Source organism: Malaya genurostris, chromosome 2 (assembly GCF_030247185.1).
Source record: "Malaya genurostris strain Urasoe2022 chromosome 2, Malgen_1.1, whole genome shotgun sequence".
Taxonomy (NCBI): Eukaryota; Metazoa; Arthropoda; class Insecta; order Diptera; family Culicidae; genus Malaya; species Malaya genurostris.
The window spans coordinates 9,231,535-9,248,892 of record NC_080571.1 but is presented as its reverse complement, the minus strand read 5'-3'; the positions used below and the strand labels follow the sequence as shown (position 1 = coordinate 9,248,892).

Genomic DNA, 17,358 nt, shown 5'->3' with positions numbered 1-17,358 from the left:
TATGTTATTTTAAAAATAATCAAGTGCATAAAGCTCGTTTCACCTTGCTCCATGTGTAGATAACATTCTTCAAAAGATATCAAAAAGTTACAACCAGAAGAAAACTGTGATCTGACAACAGAAAAAAAACAAATCAATCTGCTTTTGAAAGGGTTAGGACTTCGCTCAACAAAAAAGCTCTAGCGGTCAATGAAACATATCGAACCCGGTGTTGATTGACACCTGTTAATTGCGTAATAACAACTGTCGTAGGGTAGTTCCCGATCCACATTCTACATTATTCAACATTTGTGGTGGTCGTGTTAATGAATTGACTTCCGTTCCCATCGACGACATAGTTCATACATATTTAATCGTACGTGCGTCGTTCCGGAATCATTGAACTTTGTTCGATGCGAATACAGTCAGCCTACGATGATGGAACTGACCAACAGATCTGTCTCAACCTGTCAACTCTAATCGATTCTGGTTGGTCTTTGTGTTGTTCAAGTATTTTATTCCGTATGGCTGCTTAAATTGATTGGATGATAATGAATCGATTGAAACATTAAATAGACTGAGTGTGATTATGTTTCGACTAAAGATAATACCTTCGACAAGAGCACTAGAATTAAAGTAACGCCTTTAGATCATTTCGAACCGATGCATAGTGTGAAAAAAGGACTCCGGACAATAATTTCATAGGGATTTAAGCAAATATTTTCAAAGTAGCTATTTCTTATGCAAAATTATTGATGATGTTAAGAATAGCCGCAAATTTCGTTATCGTTCCTGTTTTGTCCCAATTTATTTATTATTATCTCTTTTATACTGATTTTACTTCGAAAACTGACTGTAAAACTATGAAAAAATAATTCGACTCTAATTACTATAAATTCAACCTTAGAACTCGTTTTTAGGTTACTATTGGAGAAATCAGTCTAAAAGTCATAATAACCATTTGTATCAACTGGTGCCATTTTTTGTTAAAGGGAATGCGTACTTTTATTTCACTGTTTATATGTAACAGTATCTGTTAAAACCGGATAATTATTAAGTACTAGCTGACCCGTCGAACTTCGTGTCGCCCAAAAATTATTTGTTCGAATTTGTTTTCGGGCAGCAGAATTGTCAAACGACTAAGTGGTTAACGTTTTTCTCCATTATTTTTCTGATCATTTAACCTACAATCAATAGAATTCGGTACACATTCACTTTAGCCCAAAAAAGAAATATCACTAAAAAATAATGTGAAAATGTGAAATACTTTTGTTAAGCAAAAATTGAGCAAATGCTTAGATTGTCACCTTATCCTTTGAGTCAATGCACTGAACAGAGATCCCTTTCTAATGGCTTCGACATAAAGGATATAAGGTGCCACGTTTTCTCTTCCAGGTGTGATTCTTGCTTTCGGTAATCGATAAAAAGGAGCTCACTAACCAGAAATTTATATTGATAAATTTAAAACAACTTTGAAGAGTTTCTCTTCTAGAGTTGTTCATTCGGTATAGTAGGATATACTAACAATTTGTATTTAGTCCAACGGACTTAGATCTGACTTAAACATCATTCTGAATAGTCCGTTTTTTTTTAGGAATTGCGGATATTTGAATGTTCAGCCAACGCAACAGAACAAACTTTGAAGCAGTTCCTTGTACAGCTTTTAAGCAGCGAGGAAGTTTTCTCAAAACTTGTTCTGTACGTTCAAGTTGCCAAAAAGTGCCACGCAAACTTTAGAGCTATAATAAAGTGGATATTTTTAAGGTACTGTGGACCTTAAATTTTAATTTGATATTGATCTTACCAATTTGAACATTCTTCGAAACATAGTTTGACCTAAACGTTTCTACAGCACAATCTTTGCATTGATTAATTAATGGCTGAGCATTACCGACATGTGTGTTAAGGTGTGATTGACACACTGCTCTAAACTAACGCCCATTTGAGTGTAAATTACTCAATATTTGTTATGCATTTACAATTTTTGATATATATGAAACAAAATTTCACTCCAAATTTGAGTATTAATTGCTCAATTTTTGACCTAAATGTTCAAATAAAGTATTATTCAAAAAATGAGTAGATTTTACTCAAACATCGGTTTCAGTGGAATAACTCAAATTTACTCAAATAGGAAATACTCTAAATTACAGTTGTTTCACTTGTTCTTCGAATGAGTAGAATTTTACTCATTTTGGAATAATTTTTTTTAAGTGTGTGATTCAATATTGATAGGTCGTATTATATCTGTAGGACGTAGGATTGTAGAGCAAAATCAAGCTGAATATTGTAACAAGAAAGAAAAGAGAGAAGACGGTACAACGAGTTTCATACTGCACACTTAAAAAAAACCCTGTGATTTTACATCTTATTAGATGCACATAAATGGAGCGTCGCAGTTCACGCAAATTTACGTCGAAGAACATTTAATATTGTGTCCAAAACTCCATGCATGAAATTCGTTGAAATAAAAAATACTGATAGCAACCGCCGCGACTTGAACCAAGAATCATTGGATCGCAAGTACGTCTGTTAATCGACTGAGCCACAGAAGCATGCATCTGCTTGGCTGGTAAAAGATGCATTTAAATTCATACAGTCGCACCTGCCAGCAGAACGCAAGTTACAGTCGAAACCAGTAAAGTTCAAGCTCATCTAACATTAAGTCATTACAAATGAGATTTTCCGTCATTTGACAAATTAGGTCTTTATGAATTACATCGTATGCGGAATTGAGTCACCTGTAAAATTCAAAATTTTTTAGAGTGTGCTTTTCAAACTATACACACCAAAAAATTTGAATTTTACAGGTGACTTAATCCCTCATACGATGTAATTCATAAAGACCTAATTTGTCAAATGACGGAAAATCTCATTTGTAATGACTTAATGTTAGATGAGCTTGAATGTTACTGGTTTCGACTGTAACTTGCGTTCTGCTAGCAGGTGCGACTGTATGAATTCAAATGCACCTTTTACCAGCCAAGAAGATGCATGCTTCTGTGGCTCGGTCGATTAACAGACGTACTTGCGATCCAATCATTCTCGGTTCAAGTCGCGACGGTTGCTCTCAGTATTCTTTTTTTTATTTCAATGAGTTCCATGTATGGAGTTTTCGACACAATATTGAATGTTCTTCCACGTAAATTTGAGTGAGCTGCGATGCTCCATTTATGTGCATCTAATAAGATATAAAATCACAGGGATTTTTTTAAGTGTGTACGCAATCGATTTGTTTAAGTTTTTTTTTACATCAGAAATACTCTATTCAGTCTTCTGCAAGTACTTCGAATTAACTTGAATACAATCCTTGTCAATGCGTGGAATCGATTTTCCTGACAATTTCACAGTTTTTTTTAATCCACTTTTCTCCACTGAATTATGAGGCGCCGAAGGTATTATAAATGTACGGAAATATCTTTAATTTCAGTATTGTAGATATTATAATTTCTTTAAATGTTTTATTCAGATTTGTTGTTTAGGAAATTACAATATGAAACTTGTTCATGAAAGTTAAGACCGTATCTTTTATAAGAACGAGAAACCTTAATTACTGTTAAAATTCTAAACGTTCTAACTGGTCATGTTCAGTTTAAAGATCGTTATACTTACTTTACTTTTATAGTGCACATCCCGTTTCCGGAACATGACCGAACGAATTGTTGATTTCCAGGATACTCCATGTTGAGCAGCCGTTCTCCAGTCCCTCTGTACTCTCGCTGCGCGGGATTCCACACACCCAGCGAGTGCGAGGTCTACCCCACAGTCGTTGACCTCTCCCACGTTCTCTGTTGAGCATCACGTAGACAATTCTCTCTACCGGTAGTCTTGCTACATGTCCAGCCTTTATATGAATATGAAAAAAGTTCTCGATCGGTTTTGATTTCTTGAAAAGTGAAAAAGTCTCTTGTTATACACTATAGTGTACAGAAGCTAAGAGTTGCAAACAATTATTGGACCGATATATGAACGGCTGAAAGCAAAAATCGGATAAGTGCATCTTAGTTTGGAAAACCAGTTTAAGTATATTTGAATGCAAAAATCGGATAAAAACATTGAGAGCAAAAACCGGACATGGATTTTGCAATGCAAGAATTGTTTAAAAACATCTTTTCTGCAAGAACCGGACAAAATAACTTCGAATGCAAAAACCGGAAAAAAACTTAACCTGTTCTTCCAAAACAAATGTATTTATCCGGTTGTTGCATTCAAAGTTTTTATAAAGTGCCGCTGTATGAACGCAGTATAGGTCAAGTTGCCCGTTGCTTCGTCCACAGCGACAGTCGGTAAAACCTTTGAATGCAGAAACCGGATAAATACATTTGTTTTGGAGGAACCGGTAAAGTTTTTGTCCGGTTGTTGCAATCAAAGTTATTTGCAGTGAAGATGTTTTTAAACGATTCTTGCATTGCAAAATCCATGTCCGGGTTTTGCTCTCAATGTTTTTATCCGATTTTTGCATTCAAAAATACTTAAACGGGGTTTTCAAACTATGTTTCACTTATTTGATTTTTGCTTTCAGCCATTCATATGTGTTTGTCAAGTCATTGTTGAAGCATTATTTCTCTTCTGACTCAAAATCTATCGGGATAACTGTTATGATATTTTCTATTTATTTTTCATAACATCTCGTTGTAATATGCTACCAAATACATCTGTAGTTCATATTCTCAAATATTCGACTAAGGAGTGTATCGATAAGTAGTTAGAAACATTCAAACAGTTATTACTCTGAAATGGCTTAATTTTTTGCAGCGTGTTTTGCGGTGACATGTTTGTTTACATGTCGTTAATCGTTTCAATGATGAGTCGAATTGATCCGGAAACGCAAAAGAAAATTCGGCACACTTGGTGCTGGGGAAAGTGGTGTCACGTACAACGAAATTGCATAACGGGTGAAAGTGCACCACACTAGTGTCAAAAATATTATCGAGAAGTTCGGTAAGACCCTTTCCATGAAAGATTTGCCCCGATCCGGTAGGAAAACAGGTCCCAGCCAGCCCGAACGGGACTTAAAAGTGGTTGAATACATCAGGAAAAACCCATCGGCGTCGACGCGGGATTTGGCCAAGACAAACATCTCACACCAGCATCGGGATGATTCAACGGATCAAAGTTCGGAACTCCCTGAAAACGTACAAGAAACAGAAGGTGCCGAAAAAGTCCCTGGTACAGCAAGTTCAGGCCAAAACAAGAGCGCGAAAACTGTATAACCGGATTCTACAGAATAAAGACGGATGCATCCTGATCGACGACGAAACCTACGCCATGGAAGACTCTCGAGCGCTGCCCGGACCGCAATATTATACGAAATCGGTGTACCAGGACCTGGACGACGCTGACACCATGGTGGTGATGGAAAAGTTTGGGCAGCAGGTGTTGGTCTGGCAAGCAATTTGTACCTGTGGTTTGCGCTCGTTGATTTTCTTCACGAAGGGCACAATTAACGCCAAGGTGTACGAGGAAGAATGTTTGAAGAAGAGAATGCTGCCACTGTACAGAAAGCATAAGGCTTCTCCTCTCTTATGGCCGGATTTGGCTTCAGCCCACTACGCCAACTCCGTTCTACAGTGGTTGTCAAAAAATAATGTACAATTCGTGGAAAAGGACATCAACCCACCGAACTACCCGGATTTTCGGCCAATTGAAAGGTATTGGGCAATTGTCAAGCGGCACTTTCGGACGGAAGGTACAGTGTCCCAAAACATGCAGGAGTTCAAAAAAACTGAACAGCTGCCACCAGGAAAGTCACAAAAGTAACTGTGCAGAATTTAATGAGTCCAAAGTTCGAGCGTTTCACAGAAACTAGGATTTTCTTCAATATAATCAGTGAAATGCATAAAAATGTAATTTTTCTACAATATATCGAAAACTGATGTCAAAATATGTTTTTTTTTCGCTTTTTTATTCAATAATCAATGTTGCTAACTACTTTTCGATACACTCCTCATATTGTATTGTAATCAGGATTTCATCTTAACTTTCATCTAATTTGATTTTTCTTCTTTTCCACAGTTCCGACGACTAGTGAACGATCTCTACATCGGTGGTTATTCCGTGTCTCTCGTGACGCTCATCGTGTCACTGTGTGTATTTTTCAGTTTCAGGTACGTTGAATACTACTAATTTTTAAAGTTTTCTTGTTTTGTGTACAAATAATTTCCTTAAATACTTATTGTGAACAACTTTCGTTGTGTTTTATGTTTATTGTTGTTAAGGCAATGTGCCATATTAAATATATCGTTAAATTAAAAGAAAAGTTAAAGACAAACTCTTAGTCGCAAACATTCAGCATTTATTCGATAGCAGTGGTTATAATCTTACGGTCATGCGCCTCTCGGTTTAGAAATGGAATTGAACTCTGGTAGGTGACGTGAAAGGTGATGGCCTTACCTGTTACGTTATGTTCATCCTCATTCGACATTTGATTGTATTGAATACTTGTTTTATAATAGCAATTTTTGTAATGACATTATTCAATGACTTCAATACAGTATGGTATAATTTATGGCACACAGATAAACCTGTTCCCGTTGCCATGATTGAAAAGTCATAAAATAAACTACCTTAGTTTCTCATGGAATCATAATGATACATCACGCGACAAGAATTATAAAAATTAGCCATAGAAACAATTTGATCTTTCAAATCAAAGCTCCGAAAGGATCCATGCACATGCAATGAACGCTTCAATCTTCATTCAGAGGTTTTACAAAGTTGAGATAATCCTGCAAACGGTTTGTGTTTTTTTGACAGAAAAAAATTCGCATCTCGTGATGGAAGCTAAGTTTTCAACTTTAAGGTTTAAGTTAAGTAAGGATTCATTCACTTCAGGAATAATTACTAAAACTCCCTATCAAATAGGATGAGAAACAGTAGAAAATCACCTTATCCCATCATGGTTGGAGAACCGAAAACTCAGACATTCAGTTGCATCAATGCTAGGAAATCACAAATCAGATGATGTAAAGTTCCATAATCGAATTTACACATATCATACGGATAATAGTCAGCATGTTGAATAGTTACTATATGTTAATTGAGTTTGCTATGTCTAGTCAGGGCTCTGAGTAAGAATACTGAAGTTATGCAACAAACTTTTTGACGTTTTCGAATTCAAATCTGATAAGAGGGCATTTGTCTGATCATGGTGAGCTTCATCAAAAGTTGATATGTTTGGACACAAATAGGAACTGAATCTTGTGCGTTATACAATTAGTTTACTGCGCCAGTTGTCTAAGTTTTTGAGTCTAATACAAACTATCTAAGTCTGTATAATACAAACTATTTAAAAATGGTCAACTGTGCGAATTCTCTGTCTGTGATTTCAATCAAGTGCGGCAACTATGGGGGGACAAGGTATTTTTACTGGAGGGCCACCTCCTCAATATTTTTCTACTGGAAGATTTGAAAATATTTTGCATAATAAAATGATGTATATTTTGTAATTTCCGTTTATATACTATCACGTGCAGATACGGCTGCAATATATGCTCAAATTCGAAAGTAGCATTTTTTCACTACAAGCTCGAATTTGTTTTTATTCATACCAAACTGCCTTTTACTCTGTGGACTGTTTTTGAGAAGATACTCCAAATATCAGACTTTACTACATTTTATTCATACGGCCCATTGTATCATGTTTCTCGATCTTTTAATAATCACTATTTTTGTGGTAAATAAAATGATATATGATCATTTTTTGCCCCCACAATATTTCTTGGAACTTGCCGCCTCTGCGTTTAATATTCAGTATACCTTGTGGACGAACATCTCAAGTGGCTCAGATATAGGAGGTTCATTGAAAGCATTACTTGCTAGTTTGCATGCACGAGGCCTTTCACGGAGATTGAAGCTGCGAATATCTGATTTAATTACTTCAGGGATTAGAGTTCTGTTATTAAGAATAATGGTTTAAGGAAAAATTGAGGAAAAACCTGTAATTTAAACCACCTGTAATTTAATCTGTGGGGGTTTCTACATTAAATAAATCGTACCTTTTGATCAACCGGAAATATCCTCTTTTAAAAATGTGGGAAAAAAGACTAGAAATACGAATTATGGGGATTTCTTGTGGTCTTCTCTATTTTCTGTTGTTGGATTTCTAGAATATTTCTATATAAAATTTATAAATTTTTGTAAATGTCTTGAACCGATGGTGGTGGCTTCACACGTACATTCATAAAATGCCAAAATTTTTATAGGGACAAGTTTTGGTTTAACCTTCTTCGGAATGGTTCAGGTCGCTACTTCTTTGGAGTAGTTCATACTATAACTATGAATTCTACCATAGACAAAATTGGGGTATAACGGAGAGACGTGAATGTGATGCGGCCATTTGTGCCATTCCTAATATAATTTGCGGGATTTCTATGTAACTTAAACCAAATTCGGTTAACCACGATTAGCCACCTTCCGGAATAAGGAAGACAATTTAACTCAAAATACAAAATATGAGAAGAATTGGGGTGAATGGATAAAAGTTTATTTTTCATTCATGCTGTTTGTAATTTGATTCCATGAGTTTTTTTCACATAAATGAATCTCGATTAGTCGCATTTTACCTGCTTCGAGAATGTAGTTCAAAGTTCAATTAAAGACTCTTCCAAAAGAAAAATGTTGCTAAAACGGTATAATGGAATTCGTGTGGTCATTGAATCTATCTTCACTCTAATTTGAACGGTTTTTATGTAGCATAAGTCATTCGTAGTCAATCGCAGTCAGTTTTTTTCCGCGGATACTATGGGGAATGACAAACGAACTTTCACTCAAAATGTGGACTATGAGAGGAACTACACAGAGGAGCTAACGTGTGGTCATTTTAACTGACTGCATTTGAATCGATGCACAATGGGAAAAATCTATGAAAACCCGCAAAGAATTCTGTAACTCATGAGCTAATTGAGATAGGTCAACAAACTAAAGCGTTTCTTATGTAAAAATGTCCAAGGAATTCAATGGAATGGTTTACAATGGCCGCACGAATTGCAATCCTGCTCGTTTTACCCCAAATGTGCAGCAGTTATGGGGTTTCCTATAACATTCGCTCTGTAACCTGAAAAGAAGTCGAGTGCGGTATTCTGCAATAGCTTACTTTCATGTAAAAAAGTCTGGAAAAATAGATTAGAAAATTAGAAGAACCCACACTGGCCGCACGAAACGTTTTGGTGGCTATTTTACCCCAATTCCTCCATTTCATGAGATCCTTACAGTAAGTCGTCCTTAAATCTTGGTAAAACTGCTTGCAAGTTTGTTAAATCTAGCTTATCTTATTTAAAAAAGTCTGGAGAATCGAATGGAAGAACCTACACTGGCCGCACGAAACGTTTCGATGACTATTTTAGCCCATTTCCTCCATTTTATGGTATTTTTTTGTAAATCGGTCTTAAATCATGATAAAACTTATTGGAAGTTTACTAAATCTAGCTTATCTTATGTAAAAAAGTCTATAGAATCGAATTTTTACCCCAATTCCTCCAATATGTGAAATTTTCATCTAAATCACCCTTAAGTCTTAAGCGAACCACGTTGAAAGCATACGAAAACTATCTTATATTATGTAAAAAATGTCTGGTAAATCTAATGGAACAACCTACACTGGCCGCACGAGACGTTCTGGTGACTATTTTACCCCAATTCCTCTATTTCGTGATATCTTATTGTAAATCGTCATTAAGTCTCGGTAAAACTTATTGGAAGTTTACTAAATCTAGCTTATCTTATGCAAAAAAGTCTGTAGAATCGAATACCAGAACTTATACTGGCCGCACGAAACGTTTTGATGACTATTTTACCGAGATTTATGGACGATTTACAATTAGATATCATGAAATAGAGAAATTGGGGTAAAATAGCCACCAAAACGTTTCGTGCGGCCAGTGTACACTCTTCCATTCGATTCTCCAGACATTTTTACATAAAATAAAGCTATTTCAGTAGAACACACTCGATTTCTTTTAAGGCTACAGAACAAATACTAAAGAAACCCTAAAATTGCTGGGCATTTGGGGTAAAACGAGCAGGATGGCGATTCGTGCGGCCATTAAAAACCATTCCATTATATTTTTTTACATAAAAAACACTCTTGTTTGTTGCCTTTGTCCATGGTTCCCGATTTCTTTGCGGGTTTCCTGTTTTTTTCTTTAGGGAATGTAGCTTAAAAATCAACTAAAAACGCCACAAAAGAAATAATAGGGTTATTGGGTTCCTTAGCAATCGGCAATAATAAAAAAAGAGTTGAAAATTTTTCCAGAAAAAATTATACAGTGCGACGATTTGTGATAAAACAAGTTATACCAGAGAGCAAACCTTTTATCTTGAATTAAATTTCCTAACTCTTAAGTTTCTTGTGTGATATGTTTCACTGCATTAAAGTTTGTTTAGTGAAAAAGAAGATATGAAACATCGTACATTCAGCTCAAAAACGATATGGAACATAACACATGGATCATTAAGTCCCGAGACTAACAATGGAAACAGCATTTTTTTTGCAAATTTTTTTTTATTCATCAACATAATCACCTTTTAGGGTGATACAATGGTTCCAACGTTTTTCCAATTTTTCAATACCATGTTTATAAAAAAATTTATCTTTCGCTTCAAAATAAGCTTCAGTTTCAGCGATGACCTCCTCATTTGAGCCAAGTCTTTTTCCCTGGAGCATTTATTTAAGATCAGCAAAGAGCCAGTAGTCACTGGGGGCTGAATCTGGAGAGTATGGAGGGTGGGGAAGCAGATCAAAGCCCAATTCGTTCAATTTCGCCATTGTTTTCATCGACTTGTGGCAGGGTGCATTTTGTTCCATCGAAAGCAATCGCGGCACCCACTTGGAAAAAACCTTTTTCATGCTCAATTTTTCATGAAGGATAGTAAATACACTTCCATATGATATCTCACGGAGCTTCACTTTACGATCTTTCATTATAATTTTTGTCACTTAACTAACATTCTCCGGTGTAACGGCTTCCACAGGTCTACCCGAGCGTTCCGCGTCATTTATGTCGGTACGACCACGTTTAAACTCGGCGAATCACCGACAAATCGTTGCTTTTGATGGACAAGAGTCCGGATAACATTTTTCAATCCATTGTCTCGCTTGCACGATGTTTTTACCCATTAAAAAACAATGTTTTATCAAAACACGAAACTCGGTTTTTTCCATTTTTTAAACAAACTACAAAACGACTTTACTCCAACCTCGATAACTCAGCTGTTTCTGGTCGGATCGACTTAAAATTATGACCCGTTTCAAGCAAAGGTTAGTACTCTAGAAAGACGTGGTTACTGGTTTACTACGAGCGCCATCTCTGCTTTAGTCTCGGGACTTATTGATCCATGTTAATTCTTCCAGGTTTTTGATTTGGTTTTTCAATAATATAACATATATGGATGATTTTCTCATTTGTAGCAGAAACGCGAGCAATGGCTGGTCTATATATTTGTTACAGAACGTTTCATTTTTGCTACAGAAGGGTTATATCCAATTTTCTATTATCTTACAAAATAATTATTAACCTGTCTGTTTCCGAAGAAATTAGTCAAGGTCTGTATGATAAAATACCTTATTTTACTTCTTCTTTTGGAATCATATAATCGATCAACTAATCATTGGCATATTCACTTCAGTGTTGAACCAAACTGAGCTGAGTTGAGCTGAAGTATATCGCCCGTAGTTGCACTTCGTGATTGACCGAATGAGTGGAAATGTACAATGAACCAAGAAAATGAAGCTTGGGAGAAGCAAATCATTTCGCCTGTACATACCTACTCACTCTTTACTTTTTATTAAATGATCAATAACGACGCTGGCTACGACCAAAGGCTGTGCTACTGAGGGAAATGAAGGAATGTTAGTCCAATACTAGTTGTTTCTAGGATAGGAGATTTGTTAGTAGAGAGGGAAAGAGATCCGGATATGTTTTGGTAAACAATATGATCTCAACAAAACCTGATTTTCGATACTCAGGAGAAATATAATAAGTAAGAAAAATATAAAATATCTCCAAGGAACGATCTCACCAGTATCCCTTTTCTCCTGCTCGCTCTGCTGTCAACAACGCGAGATGAAACACGACCACTGAAAGAATAAAATAAAAACACTCGCGAATAGGTCCGCTGCAGACCAACCCTAGACCTTAAGTCTGAATTACACGATCGACTTGTAAACTTTCACATATTCCACAGAAATCCGACAACACCGACAATGTCGTTGAGTTTCCGGGCGGTAAATTCTCAGTTTCCGCCTCTTGAGCATCTTTCGTTTCACAGATCAATATTATTCAATAAATAGCACTCTCACTACTAAACACACACTTGCTACACCTGCACTATCACTCAAAATAACTATTTCAACCTTTTTTTTACTATACGTATCAAACAACACATTGAAATTATACTTTTTTGAGAGCTGCACCACGACACCGCATCGCACTCCCAGTGATGCCAACTTTCCCAGCTCACTTCAGTGTTGAACCGAACTTAGAAAAAAGTAGTCGATTATAGTAATGGGTTCTGCATAAAAGAAGCGCTCTGAAGTTGTCTTCATAATGAAAAGACTCTCGTAGTATGCGTAAATTATTATAATATCGAGTACATGCGTTGAGGAGTGAAAGGTACAAACAGAAAAGATCTTCCCTGACCACAAATCGCGATCAAGTGATAAAATGGATGTAAGGAGCAACCCTATCCAACCTCTGGTAAAACTGATTCCTTAGGGCATATTCAGGAGTGTTCTAGTTCTAGATGCATAATTTATGTCAGTTTTAAAATTTAAATCTAGAAATTATAACAAAATAAACTGGCAGCTCCAACAGCGTTTCATATGTGTTTCAAATATAGAAAAAATAGAAAAATGTATACCAGTTTTAAATTTGACAGTAGAACTGGTCGAATAAATAAAACTAAAACGGATTGCTGGGGATACGAATTGTTTCAGTTTTATTTACATTATAGACCACCCATATGAATCTTGCAGCTGCTGAATTTGCTCTTAAAGGTGCCTTTTCACAGTTTGAAGCAGCTGTTGAGGTGCTCGGAAAGTTTTGCGATCTCTTCCATTTAGTGCTGGGATTTATGGCGACCAAGCTTTTCCAATGTATTGCATTGTATGAATAGAATAATTGAAGTGTGAATAGTTTGGAAACATTGCCGCCTTTTTTTTTAATACTACTGATTACATTCACGTACAGCGCTGTGCAGTTCAAGGTAATCTCAAAGCTGAACTGTTAATTCATATTTTGAAAAGGTTTTCTCTTCACTCCTCTCAGACTTGTATGATAGTGACGACTGATCCTGTGTGATTCCTCCGGTATATTCCCATCCCATGCATCTTATCTCTAATGGTTTTCTGCTACGGACATTTTTGGCATCTCAATTTCGGTAACAATGTTATGCTTTGACATGTCACAATCCCATTTTCATCGATACGTGGCCGAGCGAATTCCGATACTGAAACGATGTGATGTCAAATGCTCTTACATTTTCGATGCATTGCTGTTACTACGAATTCGGTAGGGTATTAGAGTGGGTTCAATTTAAAATCCAGGAAGGAGGAGGTATTTCGCCGAACCTGGTGACATTGTTTGTGACGCGAGCCTTAGGGTATTATTTTTGTATCGTCTATTGGACTGGTATTCTTTTATTCAATTTGCTCCAGCACAAGTTTACAGATACAAACAATCATTTCACAAATGTACAACGAAGGAAAATTTATGGATTGAAAAAAAAAAAAAGAATTTGCTTGCTAAAACGGACAAAGCAGTGAACGGTGTCCCACGAGGTTGGTGCTGTTGTCATTCGTAATTCATACAAGAGATTTTTTTTCAACTGCGACTAAAGTTTCGGGCCAAGCCGGAATGAATTTTCGACGTGACCCCGGAAGCTGGTGTTGATGAGGATCTTAATTTTTTGCATGAGTAAGCGTACATAATGGGAGCAAATTATTCTACAGATTGAAATCTGCTGGACCAAACGAACTGTTTGTTTGGCTCAATACCACAGGTGATAAATTTCGGCTGATATAATGTGAGCAAAATAGAACGTCAATTTTTTTTCATAGTCGTTTCGCATTCGTTGTCTCCTGATAAAAATACCGAATCCTGTCATCATGTGTCTGAAATTTTCTGTGACATGTGTCAAGAAAATGGAATCGAAATATCAGTTTGTGTTATCTTGGATGGGTATTATAATATATGCCATCTCATGCGTTTCGAATCTCAACTGCCCAGACTGATTCATAAAACGGTCAATAAAGCAAATGTTTATTCATTGCTGTTCAGGAATATTTATTTTTTTATTGCTTTGGTATGGTTTCTGTCAATAGGACGTATTAAAACGTGTTTCGTTAAAAAGTCCCGATGTTTTCTTTCAATGAAAATTGATGTGTGTCTATGACAGAAGTTAACAACTAACCAAATTCCGAGCGCTTGGCAGGATAATTACTTCAACTTCTACAGAATATCAGATGCCGGATACAGAACAGCGAGAATATTAAGTTTCAATCAAGATCTATTAATTAGGGTTTCTATGAATCATTAGAAAGCTTTTAATTTTGCTTTAATTTACGTCCAAAACAGTTTTTTTCCAGTGATGTTCCTAACCATGTGATCAAAAGTGGCGATTTCATTCCTTTCCCTCTTCACGCTTGCTTCATGGACTTGCATCCAGGACATTAAAGTGCACTCGAATCCGAATACATATTAACTTGTTCATCTCATTGGCATTGAGCTGCATGTTCTGGATTATTTGGTACAAATTCGTCGTCGAAGACCCGGATGTAGCAAATCATAATGGGGTAAGTAAACACAAGCTGTACCTCAAAAAGGAGGATAAAGTGTTGTATTCTGTATGCAAAATGAGGTGCACCTGAACGGTTCTTGGGAGGGATATAATATTTAAATAGCAAGTTTAAAAAATCAAGATTTTTGAAATATTATTCATAATTTTTATGTGTAGGAAAACACTTCTTAAAACAATTCAATGTACATTTACAGGTAATGTTTATGTGTGTAATATACTATTAGGAAACGATCCGGAAAAACGAAACACTACCCGAAATATATGATTAGAGCGTATGTTTTTTTGATGACGAGCATTTGAAACCGCTCACCGTCAATATACAAAGGTTCAAAAGTCCAATATCACGCTTTTAATTGATTATACGTTAGAATGTGATTTACGAGGTACATTATCTTAAGGGCCGGGTAGAGTCTAACACTTTTTACAAAATTTTTTTTTTGTATTTTCTTTCAGTAAAACATTTCAAGAATATTCTGTGAAATATTCAAGGCTATCGGAGCAAAACTCAGCATGCTATGGGCCTTTATCTTTGCTCATATCATACTGCGAAAACGGAAGAGCTTGGCGCACAGGCCCAAGATTTCTGCTTCGATTGACTTGAAAACTTGACAAAACATTCTTGAAATGTTTCATTATAACCAAATACAAAAGAGAAAATATATTTATTTTTAACTTAATGAACTTTAAATGCGCTTTTCTCGAAAACAGTTTTTTAAAGTCCCTGTCCATCGTCATTCAAAAACTACTGTCCCTTTTTTTAAATTTTGCACACACTTTCTACATGCAAAATACCAGACCCCTACATTTGCCTTTTCGTTGCTTGTTATTTAGTGGAGGTTTTACAGCTACAAAATGGCGGATTTTTTCGTGGAAAATCGTTAATTTGCTTTAAAAATCAACCAATTACTTGGAACCAGTATAGCCGAAGTCGGTTCGTTTAGTAAGTAACTAATATAGCCTACAAATTGAATCAGTTTTGAGCTAAACCTATAGAAGAATTTTACCCTTTTTTGGATCGTCTCTCTAAATGGCGGTGCGCAATTTTAAACACACTTTACCATATGAAAGCATGATGAAATTCAATAGCAACTTTTGGGACTATGATTTTTTTTATTTTACGAGTGATATTATTTGACACATACTCACACACATACAAATATATTGCTCAGCTTGATGAACTGTGTCGAATGATATAAAACACTTAGCTCTCTGGGCCAATTCTCACTAGTCAATTTTTCTATATGAGAAAGGCAATAAATGTACTTTTATAGAAAAGCTATAACGAACACTAACAATTAAGTACAAATTGAATAAAATAATTAGAAAATTTACATTTTGTTTACCTGAAAAATATAAATTTTATTGTGACAAACCTTGAACGCTATTCGAAATTGAACAAAGCACGCTGCGAACGGAGCAAAGCCGCACGTACCGTCGCGTACTAGTTTTGCATCGTCATTGACGTCATGCAACGTCATGACGGTTTGAATGTTTTGACTCTCATCGCCCTATAATTTCGGAACCGGAAGTCGAATCAAGATGAAATTGCACAGCATATTTAAAAACAATGAGAGCTTTAATTTTAATCATGATTCGTGAAAATCGGCTCAACCGTTGCTCAGAAATCTAATTGAGCTCCGTTTTTTTGGAGAAGTTTTTCACTATTATCGGTGCTTTCGGAAGCGGAACCGGAGACTAGTAGTCTCAAAGTAGTTTTATATATTGACTAACTAACAAGATCTGCCAGCTAGATGAATTTAGCAGTAAGTTTTATATAAATATGCACCTCGTTTCGCCATCGCTTGTGAAAAACCGTTTTAACCCACCTAGTGGTGTAATAATGCCTTTCTCAGTAGAAATTCCCCGAAATATAACAGTTTAAAAAATTTCAGAAAAGAAGATTTGTGTTGCATAATACTACTACATTGATACACTACATTTGAAATTAAGTTAGTGAAAATCTATTCAATCATATGTGAGAAAGTGAATTGAGCTCCATTTTATCATATTTGTTTATTATTGTCGGTACTTTCGAAACCGAAAGTTGGATATCGGCATAGTGGCATTCGGTTCATTCAACCATGCACTAATATAACCTACACATTTTTTTACGATTCTCTATGACGATTTGAATTTTGGAAAAAAATGTACCGTTTGTCGGGTTTGGATAAAATTCAGCATATCATTTATGGAACTATCAATGGTTTATTTGGTTACAGAGTCTCATGATCGGCAAACTAGAGAAAATCACTAGCCAATATAAAGAGATAGCTTATGAACAAAGTATTCCTGAAATTGACGTTTTCATACTGAACACCCTATCTCCGGAACAAGGGATTCGATCCGAATGAAAATTGGGATATTCTTATGGCATCTTAAGAACTTCCATCTCCGTGATGAGATGAGTGACATCATTTTTACATTTTTGGTGCATTTTTTTCACATTTTTTATGAATATCACCCTGTAATTCCGGAACCAGAAGTAAGATCCAAATAAAATTCCGGAACTTAGTATGGGACCAACGTTTGAGTTTATTCTGTTGAATGATAGTTCTGAAAAAAATGCAAAAATGATGTGCATAT

At 35.9% G+C, this 17,358-nt stretch overlaps 1 protein-coding gene across 2 annotated transcripts in view; it reads left to right on the top strand.

The window, feature by feature from the left end:
- The window catches only part of LOC131427870 (calcitonin gene-related peptide type 1 receptor), a 97,670-nt gene that overhangs the window by 59,124 nt on the left and 21,188 nt on the right, over positions 1-17,358 (top strand). For both annotated transcript variants that reach the window (XM_058591424.1, XM_058591423.1), the window contains 2 exons: positions 5,995-6,086; positions 14,644-14,770. In XM_058591424.1, coding sequence (XP_058447407.1) covers positions 5,995-6,086; positions 14,644-14,770 — 219 coding nt within the window. The remainder of the gene's footprint in view (positions 1-5,994; positions 6,087-14,643; positions 14,771-17,358) is intronic.